Source organism: Lycorma delicatula, chromosome 4, assembly GCF_047948215.1.
Source record: "Lycorma delicatula isolate Av1 chromosome 4, ASM4794821v1, whole genome shotgun sequence".
In the NCBI taxonomy this organism is placed as follows: Eukaryota; Metazoa; Arthropoda; class Insecta; order Hemiptera; family Fulgoridae; genus Lycorma; species Lycorma delicatula.
Window position 1 is genome coordinate 10,838,303 of NC_134458.1, and position 16,803 is coordinate 10,855,105.

Genomic DNA, 16,803 nt, shown 5'->3' on the forward strand with positions numbered 1-16,803 from the left:
TGGGCTTAAATTTCCGTCCCCTAAGCGAAAATTTGACTTCGGGGAACAGCCAGAAGTCGCAAGGAGCCAAATCTTGATTGTTCAGTGGGTGGGGTACAGTTATGATGACGCGAGCGTTCAAGAAATCAACTATAGTGTGAGCGACGTGGGGCCGCGCATTCTCATGATGCAGTAAAACTTCGTTAATGTTCTTGTGTGGCCGTTTTTTCTTAAAATGACGCAACATCGTGATCAAAACCGCTTTTTAATAATCTGCCGTGACCGTCTGGCCTTGAGGAACAGCATGTTGGAACAAAAAACCCTCGGAATCGAAGAAGATTATCATCATAACCTTACTGGCGCTGCGACTCATCTTTGCTTTTTTCGGAGGTGGCGACTGCGCCCTTTTCCCCTGAGAACTTTGTTGTTTCAGTTCCAGATCGTAGTGACACATCAAGATTCATCTACGGTTATGATTCGATTCATGTCTTGTATTCACTTCTTATCGCTCGTTGGCGATGCTCTCTCTACCCTCCTCGAACGCTTTATACCACTTGTAGAAGGTCACCTGGTTTATAACATCTTTACCACACACCGTAATTAATAATTCATACGCGTCTTTTCGGTTCTCCTCAGTTTCACTAAAAATTTCACGTTACAACGTTGATCTAACTTTTTATCTATGCTGAGGACATGGTGGGCGAATATCTAACATACATTACGCGAATCGTCACACACGTCCACTCACTGCACCGATCCACTTGAAACTGATCGTTATAGATGGCTAAAAGAATAGGCTACACGATGGAATCAGTATTACCACCCTTTGCAAGACATTTTCCATCATGGTCACTATTATCATTACTTTTTGAATAGCCCTCATATATGTATATGTATATGTGTGTGTGTGTGTGTGTGTGTGTGTGTGTGTGTGTGTGTGTGTGTGTGTGTGTGTGTGTGTGTGTGTTACACATTTGATGTAACTTTAAAAAACTAAGTTCAGAAATGTGATCCAAAATGAGCATCTGTCTAAATGTTCTTTAAAATGAAGTTTGACATACCAGGATTTACATTACCCATAATTAATAATTTCTTACCTGTGAAGTAAACAACTTTTCCAGATGTTTTGATTCCATTTCTCACACACAAATAAACAAGAATCCAGACAACAAGCAAGGATCCAGCTAATTCCCACTGTAAATCACCAACATCATCTATTCCTTTGCTAATACCCAGTACTTTCCTTCTGAAATTTGTGATGAATTTTTAAATAAATATTTGGACAAAAGCATGACTTAGATAAAAATTTATTAAAAAATTTCCCAATAACAAACTAACTTGTTTACCTTAGTACAATCATTATTAATGACCAAAACAGGTAGAAAAGAAGTCATATGTTAATCACAAAGCTGAAATTATTATTAATGTTTCTGTAAATGTTAACAGAGTCATATTTTTCAGTGCAATTCATCACCTTTTGTAATAAATTTCATGTATATTTATACCTTGATGAAAGATTGCAGGAAGTGAAAACAGAATTTTTACAGTCTTTAAAAGGTTAGGAAAGCCCTTTAGTAACTAAATAATATATTCACTCTATGTTGTACTTACGTTTTTTTAATGTTTCTTTGTCAAATTTAGTTTGCTCTCTTTGTTTATTCACATATTAAAGGGATTTTTTAATCTTTTTAAGATAGGCACCACTATAATGTGCTACCAGCAAACTTCACTGAAGCAAGTAGTGTTGATTATCTCCATAAGAAACTTTGGAAGAACCATTTCTATATAATTTAAAAGTGAGACATCTATAAGTTTTAATATTTGCAAAGGTAATGCCGATAGCAAAAGAGATGAAAATATTAGTGTACAGTAGACTGCTGAGTTACAGTATTATACTCAGGTCTATCTATTATTTCAGCCTAAAGATATAGTTTCACCATAATAAATGAAGAATTCAACTTGCTCAATTAACTGACCTTCAAAGAAAAGCCATAAACCAATAACATCAACACAAATATATTAAGAATGTTTCTAAGCATAATGAAGGTTAATGTGGAAATAAATATGAGTATTTAAGTCAGATTACCTCTTGATTAATTTACTCCATTGAGAATTGGGAATGAATCTAAGAAAAACAAAAGTAGATTACAAATTCAAGAAATGAAATTTTTCTAAAGATTTCTGGGTAAAACTCATGACAGAATTAAGAATCAGAGTACCAGAACTGCACTTAACAGTAAACCAGGAATCTACTCGATGAAAGAATCCTGACTGAAATGTCAGGAGCATATAGTACATGTTGGACAGGAAAGTTGATGAATGATGGAAGACTAAAAGAATGGTGGAGGAGCAGGAATTGGAATGAAGGCACTTGCATCAGAGAAATATGATTCTATTGATGATGTGCTATGAAATTTCAGATGCGTGCATGTCATTGGTTGTTTGTGGCAATCGAGTAAAGCTAACAAGTTTTGACATTTTCTGAAAAATGGATAAAATTCAAGCTATAATAAAGTACTTTGTTTTAAAAGGTTTACCCCAAAGGACATACAGAAGCAGTTAGATTCCACTTTAAAGAATTCTTCTCCTTCGTTTCTGACATTAAAATAGTAGGCAGCTGAATTTAAACATGGTCATATATACTACATTCAAGATGATGAATGCTCGAGGCAAATAAAAACTCCTACAACTGTCAAAATCACCACAAAAAATACAATGCTTATTAAATTATCGCCAACTGAAGTTACACAAGCTTGCTGGCGTTGCAAACATCTCAATAAATCATGTCCACTCTATTTTACACAATGTTTTGGATATTGCTCTTGATGGTTGCTGCATTTGTAAACAGTCTACCAAAAATGCATTTGACTAAAGATTTCTTAATGGGTGTTTAGACTTATTTAAAAGTGATTCTGCTGAGTTTTTTCGATGTTTTATAACAATAGATGAAACGTGGATTCACCATTACACACCATAGACCAAACAGCAGTCCATACAGTGGGTGGGAGCAGGAGAAAGTGTACCAAAGGTAACAAAAACAGTTCCATTTATTGGAAAAGTCTGGCTATAGTTTTCTGGGATCATCGTGGTTTGGTGCTCATATAAAAAAGGGGGGCCTGGTAAAAGGCAGGATCATCAGTGGGGAGTATTGCACTTCATTATTGGACCAATTGAAGGATGCTATTCAGGCTAAATATTCATATCTGGCAAAAGAGAAAGAGCTTTTTCACCACAATAATCTGTTTGCACAAACTTCTCAGGACTCCATAGCTATTGGTACAAATGGAGACTATTAATTAAAATATGTATAGCAATTTTTAACTAAACTGCTTTATTAACTTTGATAATTAAACATTTTTATTTTATTAATTTTTAATAAATACTGTTTTAAGATTCACAATTCATTTCCATGGTTATTTTTTAAAGAATGATATTCAAATAATGGTTAGTATGGTCATCACTCTTTTACTGACATGACCTTAACTGCATATCACATTCAGAGCACTGTTAGGTTTAATTGGATTCCTATAATGTATTAATTACAATGAGCTTATATAACAAAATATCAGAACAAAAATTCTTGCCCTACTGTATATATTTATAACTTCTGGTCAACTCCTCAATAAGTGCCTCATGATCTTCAGACCAAAATAATCAAACTTTCTTAAAAGCAATCAGGTAAAAATAAAAGTAGTTTAGAATACTACAGAAACTCCATTGCATTCGCTATAGAAAATTCATATGTATTTCTACATTTGAATGTATGTATCTACTTGTGCGGCAATTTTTAAATCAATTTTGATAACCGATTGCTAAGGTACAAACTCTACATTCCATCAAATATAACCTCTCTGACCAATATTTTTAAATATTCATTTTGTTTTAAAGCACTTATAACTCAAAAATTTAGTTCCAATTAGTTATCTTCCATACACTTTGATTTGCATGTTCTAAAATTTCTGAAATTTGATCCTGAATCAAATTTCAGTCACTCTTTTTTGCTATAACCTAGGAAAACAATTTACAAACTCTTCTGAAGAGATGACATAGATAGACAAAAAAATTCCAGACCTTATAAAGAGTTGAACCAAAGATCAGCTCATTAAAAAAATGGTTTACTGACTGCTACGTCTAGCTGACTGTTTGATTTGTTACCGATTTCATCTACTTCATAATTTTTAATCTGTAAGTCTATTATACTTCTCAGTAAATATTATAAAATGCTTTCAGAAGTAGCTAAATTTGGTTTCATAAACTGTTCACCACATTATTTCTAATTTAACTCTAATAAAAAGGAAATAGTGAAACAATACTCACTCCCAGTACTCTACAACTGGATCTACCATTTGAATTATATTGCTTCTATTTGCATTGGCAGACTTTGATAAAGCGCTATTGAAACATGTATCTGTGTTCCATGGATTATTACACTTTCCCCATGCTGGTTCTCCATTGAATGAATTAACAAAATAATGGAATGCCCAAGCCAGAATAATGATGTAGTATGTATTTAACAAAAAACAGATAACAGTCGTACCATAACCTATACCTGAATAATTCAAAAAAAGAAAAAGAGATTAGTTCAGAAATCATTAAATGTGATTAATGTACAATACTTAAACATTGGGACATAACAATCTAAAATGCTTTTATTTGAGAGCTGTAGTTGCTTATCTAAGTGAAGTAATTGAACTTCAGAGGGTAAGTAAAGTAAGTAACGTAGCTACTGACAATACTTAACTTCTTAAACTAACAGAGCTTATTTGTTACAAAGAAAGGTGTTAACAGTTATTATTAATATAAAATCACAAGACTGACACAAGGAGTACTTTATAAACAAAGGATAGTATCATTTTTGCATTCCCTAGATGCATATAAAATAAATATGCCGATATAAAAATATCTGAAGTCATTTTTAATTGTCATACATACATAAAGACACATTCCCAGACAAGTAACAGACTCCATAGGTTGAAGAATATGCTTAACATTGTAAGAATTTTGACTTTATTTCACAGATACTGTTTTTTAATTAACTACCAAAAGAAATTAAGGTGTAAACAGTAAAAAATTTTAGTAGGCAGTAAAGAGGGTTTTGATGTGTTTTTTTTTTTTTATTCAATAGATTTTACAGTATTTAACAGCAAATAATGTCTTAAACTAGCAACACATGCCCTCCATCTATTTATACTAATACAAGCACCTGTCTGTTAAATCATTTTTAATATTAACTTATTAAATGTCTTCAACTTTCTGGATAAGTTTTTTTTAAATATATTAAGGGCAGAAATAAATCTGATTTAAAGGGATACAATATTATTACTCCAGTGAAAACAAATTATTGCAAAGTACCAATATGAAAATATAAATGTTTAAATATGAGTGGAAAACAAAGTGTAACTTAAAAAGCATTCTCTTCTGGTAGATTGTACCTCTTCTACATAATCATAACAATAACTACACACATTAATAATGTGTTCATAGCACAATAATTTGTTACATGATTAGCAGAAGTATTTAAACACTTTCTGTGTCTGGATCTGTTGATACATAATTCATATACACGATCTATGACTGAGACATAAGTAAATTCCTGTCAGTGCTTTGTCTTCTTTGACCATGTAAACAGACATAATTTTGAACTAGAACTTCCAAGAATGTCAGAAACAATCCTTGCAGAAACAACCATTTCTTTTCTGGTTCAAATTCTCAGTGTATATTATAATCTAATTTATTGCTACTATATACATAATGAAAAAAAACTAAAAGAAATTCCATTACAACATATAAAACTTTTTCAAAAACTTCAGTAGGTTTTATGTTTTTCATGAAGGAGAAAAAAATTCATGTTTGTAAAAATTTTGTTTAAATACTCTTTTGATAATTCATGGGCCATTTGCAAATGTATTGGCTAGAGTAAATGAAGTTGGAGTATTTACAAAGCCAGATAAGAGAGGAAAAAAGGAACCTCCTAATAAAACAAAACCTGCTGTTATAAAAAAAAAACATTGGTTTGTGTGGAACTATATTTCGCACGAGATTTGAGCGTGACAACGTATTGCAAAGACCGACAATGTAAATCGACCCCAAAGAGCTGAAGGCATACTAGACGATTATCAATAAACTTCGTCATAAACAGAATCTTATAGCAAACTTAAGGAGTTCGATAAAATACACAATAGCGAAATCATAAATTTATAATTTTTATTTACAAAAAAATGTTCATTTATTATGTTTTTTAATCAAAGCTATTATTATTTCTAAAACTAACACTGACAGATTTTAAATTAAACTATTAAAAAGAATGATTTAAAAAAACAGATGGTAATTGTAAAAAAACAGACAGATTTCTAAAACTAACGCTAACAGACGTCGCCCGCAAGGGCTGGGATTATTAGGTGTCCAAAATTGATTACCTCTTGAGTAAAAAATTTTTTTTTTAATGTGAAAATTGATCAAGGAAAACCGAAAAAATAGCAGCAAATCTTTCCAGTTAAATTTGGTTTAGATTGGTTTAGGCATCTTTTAAAGATTGCACTCTCAACATTTTCATTAAGATCTATAATATCCATATGAATTAATCTATACAAACAAATTGAATTGAAGTGATTGTTTAATTAGCTAATTAAACACATTAATATTCCATTTTTCATTTCATTTAATAATAATTAATATTAATAATTTTTGCAAGTTTAAATTGAATGATTTGTTCAAAAATATTTATGAACAATTTGTTATAGAAATAAACTTTAATCAAATCAATGTTGATAAAGTGTCAATTTAAAACGATGAAATTGAAATCATAAATAAAATTCATGAAATTGCTGTTTTTGAAAAGCCCGCCAAAACCTGCTTGACATGATAGTATATTCCATTGCACAACGGTTCGGCTAGGCTCGGCTCAGCTCAGGCAGAACGGGACAATTTTTCGTGTGTGCTGCCAGCGTTCATCGATTTATAAGACGTTGTCACGTCAAAAATGAAGGGCCCATATTGAAAGTTTCCCTACAATGGAGTCCTACTATTGTTGCAAAAGTATAAAAGATTATACTTGAACTCTTCTCTTTTCATTAAAATATTGTATGAACTGTGTCAAAAAGAGGTAAGAGAGAGAGAGAGAAAGAGAGAATAACAAATGTTTCTGAAAATGTTATATCAAAAATTACATACAGAAGATACTTCTGTGAAAATTAAAATTGATCATTTTTGATCACAACCCTAAAAAAGATCAGTGTGTTATTTACAATAATCATGCAAAGACACTCAATGAAGAAAGAATATTATGAAGCTCATGTAAAAAGGAAGAAAGAAGCATACAGAGCTGAAGCTTTTCTTCAGGTAAGTTATGGGCAACGAATACCTCAAGTTTTGTAAGCGTAACTTTTGACTTTCCGGTGTTTTGCAGGTTCCATCATTTAACACTTCACCAAAGTATTACAGCAGAAGAATCTACATTTGCAATCTTGCTGCATATGAAGTTGCTACACCAAATAAAGGCTAATATTTTTTTATGGAGTGAGCTTAATGGTAAAAGAGGAAGCTTTGAGATTGGAACAGCACTATTACATTGGGTTCATTAAATTCCCAATAATATCAAGGAAATTTCATTGTTTCCAACGCATGCAGTGGCCAAAACCGTAATCAATTAATAAGCATACTTTTGTATGTTGTATAAATAACTCACCTAGAAGTAGTTGAACAAAAGTTTATGAAATCAAGCCATCAGCAGCATGATGAATTAATTATTATAAAACATTCATTCTCAATTTCCCACAAACATAAAAAAGACTTGGTCACTTTTAGCAATAACACCACAATACAAGATACTAACTATAAGAAACAACTACAAAATAATTTACAATCAGAAAGATGTTATTGAAACTTATTATAGCACATATTTATGTAAATGATAAAAGGGGTAAAGAAAGTTCAGGGTATATATTTTTTTTAATTAGTGTTATTTAAAAAATCATTGACAGAGTAGTATTGTTTATGCAAAAGATAATTTGTTAATTGTATTTTAAATAAATTGGTGGGAAGATTTTTTTAAATGATTTGGAAATTTATTTAAAATAGCAATGGAAGGATATAATTCCGTTCTCGTAACCGAAGTGTATTCTGTTGAATTACACAAAAACACTTCTGATTTTCTAGTTTGCTAGAGGAGGAGATAGTTATTTTTTAAGAATAGGTGAAAATTCATTTAAGCAAGGGTAGCTAGCAAATTCATAAATATAAACACTGGGCTAAGTAAACATTTAATTTTCTAAATATGTTAACACAATTTATACTTATCAATCCCAAACAATGATCTGACAGCCCATTTTTGTATCTTGAAAACTTGTTCTGACTATTTGAGAGAACTCCAAGAGATAATAATTATTATACTTTAGATGGGAATATAAGTATAATAAATATTTAACAATTAGAAAAAGTTTAAAAACTATTTTCAATACAAGTGGCTGAGATACTTGTAATTCTAGTTGAAATATTTAGTCCTCCCAACTCAAACTGAGTTCATTTGTTATAAGATTAGAATTCTCTAGAAAGTTAATATTAAAATTGTTACACACTATGACATTTAATCTATTAGAAATTTAAAAAGCATTTCTAGTAGTTTATATAGGAAGGTTTGTTACTGATATTAAGTTTGTTATTGTAGAAGGGTTATGTCAAAAGAACCAGAAAGAGATTTATAAATTACCATCCACATCAATTTTAGACGAGGGGATTGAATTGCACAGCAGTCAAAATTAATTTCTTCCATGAATAAAAAAGCTTCAGCAAGCTGAGCTTGAAATTATCTAGCTCAGAAATAGCTTTTGTGTCAGTTAGCCAATGTTTTATAAACATGCAAAATCTGGTGACTCATTGGAAAGAAATATTTCAACTCTTTAGTCTTATTTCTTAATCATTGATTATTAATATAGGAAATCTTAATGTTAGTGTATTTATAGTTTTTCAGAGAGCAGGAATGAGAGTTTGATATTTTAAGATTAGGATCAGCTTGACTGCCGATATTAACTCTATTAATATTACTAGAATTTATTGTGTTTTAGGAAAAGAGTTGATAATATTAATTATTAAATTAGAAGTAGATGGTATATTGTCACAGGAGGTATGTGAGGAGTTTAAGAGGGAATCGTTTCAAAGGCAGAAAAAGGATCCCTCCTATCAGTTACAAAAAAGCCTTCCCAAGAATTTCCAACAGGGTTTCATCCAAAATAATTGATGATGAAAATGATAAAAAACTATAAATTTTCAATGACAAACAATACAAAATTAAAAAGAAATAACTATTAATTTAAAGTCTCCTCCATAGCCTCCTCTATGAATCATGAGACCTTGCCGTTGGTGAGGGGGCTTGAGTGCTCAGTGATACAGAGTAGCTGGACCGAAGGTGCAACCATATCGGAGAGGTATCTGTTGAGAGCTAGACTAAGGAATGATTCCTGAAAGAGGGCAGCAGCTCTTTCAGTAGTTGTTAGGGGCGTGAGTAAGAATGATTTAAACGGCCATATCAACATCACTCAGTCCTCTGAGTACTGCGCAGCTGAAAGCAATGGAAAACTACAGCTGCTTTTTTACAAGAGAATGTAGCTCTCTGCATTTTCATATAGCAATGATGGAGGCGCCTTCCTTGGTAAAATATTTAGGAGGTAAACTAGTCCCCCATTCGGATCTCCGGGTGGGGACTACTAAGGAGGGGGTCACCAGAAAATTAAAAAATAACATTCTATGAGTCGGAGCGTGGAATGTTAGAAGTTTAAAAAAGGTTGGTAGGCTAGAAAATTTAAAAAGGGAAATGGATAGGATAAATGTGGATTTAGTAGGAAATTGTGAGGTTCGGTGGAAAGTGGAAGGTGACTTTTGCTCAGGTGATTTTAGAAAAATTAACTCAGCTTCAAATAATGGGCAGGCAGGAGTAGGTTTCCTAATGAACAAGAAGATAGGGAAGAGAGTAGAGTATTTCAAAACGCATAGCGATAGAATCATTGTAATAAGGATAAAATCAAAACCTAAACCGACAACGATTGTTAACGTCTATATGCCTACAAGCGCCCATGATGATGATGAGGTAGAGTGTGTATACGAAGAGATTGATGACGCAATTAAACACGTAAAAGGAGATGAAAATTTAATAATAGTTGGAGATTGGAATGCAAGCATTGGAAAAGGCAAGGAAGGAAATATATTGGGTGAATACGGGCTGGGCAAAAGGAATGAAAGAGGGGATCGACTTATAGAATTTTGCACAAAGTATAATTTAGTAATTACTCACACCCAATTTAAAAATCATAATAGAAGAATATACACTTGGAAAAAGCCAGGCGATACTGCAAGGTATCAGATAGATTATATCATGGTTAAGCAAAGTTTTAAAGATCAACTCATTGACTGCAAAACTTACCCTGGAGCAGACATTGATAGCGACCATAATTTGGTAATAATGAAATGTAGATTGGGGTTTAAAAACCTGAAGAAAAGGTGTCAGATGAATCGGTGGAATTTAGAGAAGCTTGAGGAAGAGGAGGTAAAGATGATTTTTGAGGAGGACATCACAAGAGGTCTGAGTAAAAAAGATAAGGTAGAAAATGTAGAAGAAGAATGCGAGAATGTTAAAAAGGAAATTCTTAAATCAGCAGAAGCGAACTTAGGCGGAACAAAGAGAACTGGTAGAAAACCTTGGGTTTCAGACGATATATTGCAATTGATGGATGAACGTAGAAAATATAAGAATGCTAGTGATGAAGAAAGTAAAAGGAACTATAGACAATTAAAAAATACTATAAACAGGAAGTGCAAACTAGCGAAAGAAGAGTGGATTAAAGAAAAGTGTTCAGAAGTGGAAAGAGAAATGAACATCGGTAAAATAGACGGAGCATACAGGAAAGTTAAGGAAAATTTTGGGGTACATAAATTAAAATCTAATAATGTGTTAAACAAAGATGTTACACCGATTTATAAGAGGATGAAATGGGAGAAACAATACTGAGATCAAAATTTAAGAGAGCATTAAAAGATTTAAATGGCATAAAGGCTCCTGGAATAGACGGAATACCTGTAGAATTACTGCGCAGTGCAGGTGAGGAAGCAATTGATAGATTATACAAACTGGTGTGTAATATTTATGAAAAAGGGGAAGTTCTGTCAGACTTCAAAAAAAGTGTTATAGTCATGATACCAAAGAAAGCAGAGGCAGATAAATATGAAAAATACAGAACAGTTAGTTTAACTAGTCATGCATCAAAAATCTTAACTAGAATTCTATACAGAAGAATTGAAAAGAGAGTGGAAGAAGTGTTAGGAGAAGACCAATTTGGTTTCAGGAAAAGTATAGGGACAAGGGAAGCAATTTTAGGCCTCAGATTAATAGTGGAAGGAAGATTAAAGAAAAACAAACCAACATACTTGGCATTTATAGATCTAGAAAAGGCATTCGATAACATAGACTGGAATAAAATGTTCAACATTTAAAAAAAGTTAGGGTTCAAATACAGAGATAGAAGAACAATTGCTAACATGTATAGGAATCAAACAGCAACAGTAATAATTGAAAAACATAAGAAAGAAGCCGTAATAAGAAAGGGTGTCCGACAAGGATGTTCCCTATCCCCGTTGCTTTTTAATCTTTACATGGAACTAGCAGTTAATGATGTTAAAGAACAATTTAGATTCGGAGTAACAGTACAAGGTGAAAAGATAAAGGTGCTACGATTTACTGATGATATATTAATTCTAGCTGAGAGTAAAAAGGATTTAGAAGAAACAATGAATGGCATAGATGAAGTCCTACGCAAGAACTATTGCATGAAAATAAACAAGAACAAAACAAAAGTAATGAAATGTAGTAGGAATAACAAAGATGGACCACTGAATGTGAAAATAGGAGGAGAAAAGATTATGGAGGTAGAAGAATTTTGTTATTTGGCAAGTAGAATTACTAAAGATGGACGAAGCAGGAAATATATAAAATGCCACATAGCACAGATGAAACGAGCCTTCTGTCAGAAATAAAATTTGTTTACATCAAAAATTAATTTAAATATCTGGAAAAGATTTTTGAAAGTATATGTTTGGAGCGTCGCTTTATATGGAAGTGAAACTTGGACGATCGGAGTACCTGAGAAGAAAAGATTAGAAGCTTTTGAAATGTGGTGCTATAGGAGAATGTTAAAAATCAGATGGATGGATAAAGTGACAAATGAAGAGGTATTGCGGCAAATAGATAAAGAAAGAAGCATTTGGAAAAATATAGTTAAAAGAAGAGACAGACTTATAGGCCACATACTAAGGCATCCTGGAATAGTCGCTTTAATATTGGAAGGACAGGTAGAAGGAAAAAATTCTGTTAGCAGGCCACGTTTGGAATATGGAAAACAAATTGTTAGGGATGTAGGATGTAGGGGGTATACCGAAATTGAAATGACTAGCACTAGATAGGGAATCTTGGAGAGCTGCATCAAACCAGTCAAATGACTGAAGACAAAAAAAAAGTTTTAAGTAAATTTGTTTCACTTTCCCAGTACTAATTAATAGTTTTGTATACATAAAAATAATGAAATACAGAAGGTATGAAGAGCAAAGTGAAACAAATAAAAATGTACTTAATATTGAAATTGAAAACACAAAAAAATATATGAAGAGAAAATAGACCACACAAATTAGCAATACTTCACAGCCAGTTTTAAACATTGATATTTGCATTTTATTATTCATATCCTTCTACCTTTGAGGTGCTACTTAGTTTCAAGTGTTACAGGACCATCAAAACATGTTGTAAGAGTTCTACTTTGATTCCTCCCCCAGAACTAGATATTTCTGTTATATGAAATGTCCAAAATTTTGAATGAAATGTAGAGTGTATTTGTTGATGTTGGTTAGTATCATTAAATTGTCTAAACTGATTAGATGCAAGATCATGAAATCAAGTTTATAAACATTTATAAAAATGTTAATATAAACTATGAGTAATCTTCCAATGGGAGGTTCAACCTAACCCCCGCTATAGATTTAATATTTAGCTAATTATTAGCAGCTAATTTAAGTATACCATGTTTTAGTTCAATTTTAACGGGTGTATAAAATTGCTGCGTAAACTACACAAAATTCTAGAGATAAGCAAGAGTTTTCCTTAATGTATTCAACACTACAGACAATGATACTCATTGTTATTGGCTTCACTGAGTAACTACATATGACCATTGTTGTGCTAGTTCACATTGTGATTTATTTTGAGTTGAAATACAGTAAAATTTATTTTATGTAATTGCTGTACTATAGTACAGCAATTTCACAGTACTTTTACACAATTTTTTCTCATTTTAATGGTGTAAATGTATAAATTTCAGAAGTTTTTTTAAGTTTATTAACTGTTTAGTGAATGGTAATAATAATTTTTATTGATATCAACCTTTTTTTTCTTTTACTTTTTTTCCAATCTACTATGCTTATTAAATGGCTTAAAATTACTATTTCATGGTTATGGACAACCATAGCACTCAGTATATAGAAAACAAAATATGAATATAAAAACATTTAAAAGCAGTTATAAAAAGCTTACAAATTTAAATATTTACTTATAATTTAATAATTTAAGTATCTACTCTTTGAAAAATTTAAAGCACTCATCTGAATAATACACCACTTTTTATTTTTCAGAAGCAATAAATGTTTTAAGGCAGCCCAAATTTGATATCAGATGATTCTGTAGCATCTGGTCTAAAAACAATTGGTTGTAGCATACATTTGAGTTGATCAATGCAAAATCGATGAACCACTAACTTTCTCCTCCCATCTTGAGTAAGATATATCCCAATCTTCTGAAGGATTGTATTCTACTGCCTGGATTCTTTGAGAGATGTTATTTATTTGCCTTGTTTTTAAATCCCTTAACAAAGCAAGCAGTAAGTGATTCCTTTTTTACTATCTATCCTCTTACCTTTTCTTTGATACCCTTCTCCCCTCTGGAATTCTGCAGATTTTAGTTAAATTTTCAGCAGATTTGCAGGATCTGTGCTAAGGATATGGGAACGTTTTGGATTTTTTTTCAACAGATTTTAATCTTCACACAATTAACTTATTTAGTGAATAACTATCTATATTAAGTACTTAGTAAAGATACTGTCTATTATTTTTATCGATTGATATGAGTAGTTCTGTCTTTGGGCTTACCCAGAGACTCTTGTTTTCTGTCCAATAGCTATAAAAACAGATCCAATCTGGGTCTCAGGTACACATTGGAGATGGTTCTCTATATACAGACATTAAATCACAAAACTCAAACTAAAAATGTGTTTTTTTTTTTAATCAGAACTATTATGGTCTATTAATGCATGAGAATTTATGTAGCACTCACATTGTTTATTCATATTAAACAATAATAAATGTGAAATATGTTGTTTTGCATAAAATTATTGTGAAGTTATAAAAGGTTGTGATAGTTGATTTACTGTCAAACTGTAAAAAATAATAAGTTAAAAAAGTCATAATAATTAAAAATACAAAGAATAAATAAATAAATATTACACACAGATTTCCAAATAACTGTGTTAGTAAAATTACAAATATCAATTACTTTCTAGGAAAACTAAATATAATACAGACCTTTATAAATAATTTTTAAAAAACAATCTACAAAAAAAAAGGGGGAAATGAATTAACTTGTATGAAACATATATAACTGTTGTATCAAATATATTGTTGCGTGTTCGCGATTCGATCAGGATATTGAGAGATTAACAATTTAAGATGTTTATATAATTACAATTTATTCGTTTAAGAACATATGTAAACTAAGACAAATCAAAATAATAAAAATGACAACAATCCCCTAAAGTAAATCCATCTCCAAGTCTGGATCAGTAACATCTACGATCCACGTCCAGGGGGGGATAACGGCTTTGTACTTGTCTAAGACTTGTACAAAACTCCAAACCGTCTAACGAAGCTATGGTCAAAAGTCCATTCTGGGCGAGTATGGTCATGGGAGTACAGATCATGGTCTTTTTTCATCACGAGACTGACTCCCCTACGTGTTTGCCGTGTGCGGTGACCTGTGTCGCTAGAAAGGGGGATCCTGGCGCTTGAGTGAAACCTCGCCATCGGTGTGGAGAACCACCGTTGGATGTAGCAACACAGCGCTTCGGGTTTGCTAACCACTGCCGGTCAATCTGTTCGTTTACGACTGAACCCTCCGCTTGCGGGAAGGACGGGTAGACAGGTGAGAACCTGAGAAACCTTAACAGGATTAGTTTCCTGTTTGGGATGGATTGGGATCTACGTCACCCTAATAGTCCTGACGTCCAGATGGGCGCCCCAAATGTGTGGCTCCGTGGTTGGTGAGGAGCTAGGGAGACGAAACTTTGGAAAACATTTTATGGATTCTTCAAACTTAAATCTCGTTCGGTAACCCTTAACTACCTTGAGGGCAAACGCCCTCGTTCTGAAGTCTCTTCTCCTTCGACTTCATCGTCGAAGAAGAAGAAAAGTGTAGATTTCCTATTTGTGCCGACAGTTCAGTCAAGAGGAACTCCTTTACCAAAATATCAAGAAACGACGGATAGAAAACAGATTTTTTAAAAATAAGTCCCTTTGTCATAGCTGAAGAACTCGCAACGAAAGCTGGCGGACCAGTTAAAGACGCAAAAAAGACAATCTGGATTAGCGCTGAATGATGTACAATCAGCAAAATTATTTCAAATGAAACAACTGGCAAACGTTAATGTTATTGTCAAAGCTCACGGCACACTTAACTATTCCAGAGGAGTAGTAGTCTGCCGTGACTTACTTAATTGTAGTGAAGAGGACATTAGCGAAATGGCATCGGAAGGCGTCATCGCATGTAAGCGATTAAACATGAGGAGGAAGTATTGCCCTCTTCCTCTTGTCCTCATCTTTAATAAGCTGTCGTTACCTGAAAAAAATAAGAGCCGTAATCCATCGGTTGGATGTGCGCGTTTATATCCCGCCGCAGATGAGATGTTTCAAATGCTAACGTTTCGGTCATATCTCCGACAGGTGCAATCGCGAAGAGATTTGTGTATGCGACGAAAAAATCCATGAAGGTGAACCCTGCAACATTCAGCAAGAACGTTCAGAATATGTAATATGTAATATGCAATATAACGTTCCTCTGAATATGTGAATTGCAGAGAACAACAATCAGCAACATCTAGAAATCGTCCTGCCTTCAAAAAAGAAATCGCAATACAAGACACTAAAGTTCTTAGAAAAATTAGTTATCTTGAAGCGAAAAAATTAATTAACGCTCAAACGCCGGAAAAGAAATCCTTTGCGCAGACAATTGCGCCTAACACACATTCATCTTTTCCACAGCTAATTGAAAGTTTAATAAAGCAATTGATACCAGCTCTAATTACAGTTTTAGACAAATATATAGAAAACAGATTCGCTGCAGTTAAATCGATGTCGCCGAGTAGTAGACAACAGTCAAACATCAACTGGTGTTGACGTTTGACTATTGATGGATAGCAAACCATCGATGTCGCAAATACAGGAGATTACTGAAACTAAGCGCAACGATAAACAGCAATCCAATGCTGATAATAAAGGAACAAGAGCTTTTCAAAAATCAAATGTTTTCTGGAACCTCAAGATCTCTTTCAAGGCAATCAAACACCAAAAGAATAGATGGCGCAGAACAGCCTCTCAGAAGAGATACCTCTGTTCAAGTGGTTTTAGGGAAAATGGAAACGATGCAAGGCGCGACGACGGGACCTCCCCCGCCGTTGCCGCGTGTAGTACACGCATCCTCAACCGGATAAATGAAACCAGCAAATCCTGGTCTAACACAGGGCGCAA

At 32.9% G+C, this 16,803-nt stretch overlaps 1 protein-coding gene across 2 annotated transcripts in view; it reads right to left on the bottom strand.

The window, feature by feature from the left end:
• The window catches only part of LOC142323105 (sodium- and chloride-dependent taurine transporter-like), a 77,364-nt gene that overhangs the window by 25,055 nt on the left and 35,506 nt on the right, over nucleotides 1-16,803 (bottom strand). For both annotated transcript variants that reach the window (XM_075362295.1, XM_075362294.1), the window contains 2 exons: nucleotides 4,297-4,528; nucleotides 1,077-1,225 (listed from right to left, as the gene is read on the bottom strand). In XM_075362295.1, the coding sequence (XP_075218410.1) occupies nucleotides 1,077-1,225; nucleotides 4,297-4,528 (381 nt within the window). The remainder of the gene's footprint in view (nucleotides 1-1,076; nucleotides 1,226-4,296; nucleotides 4,529-16,803) is intronic.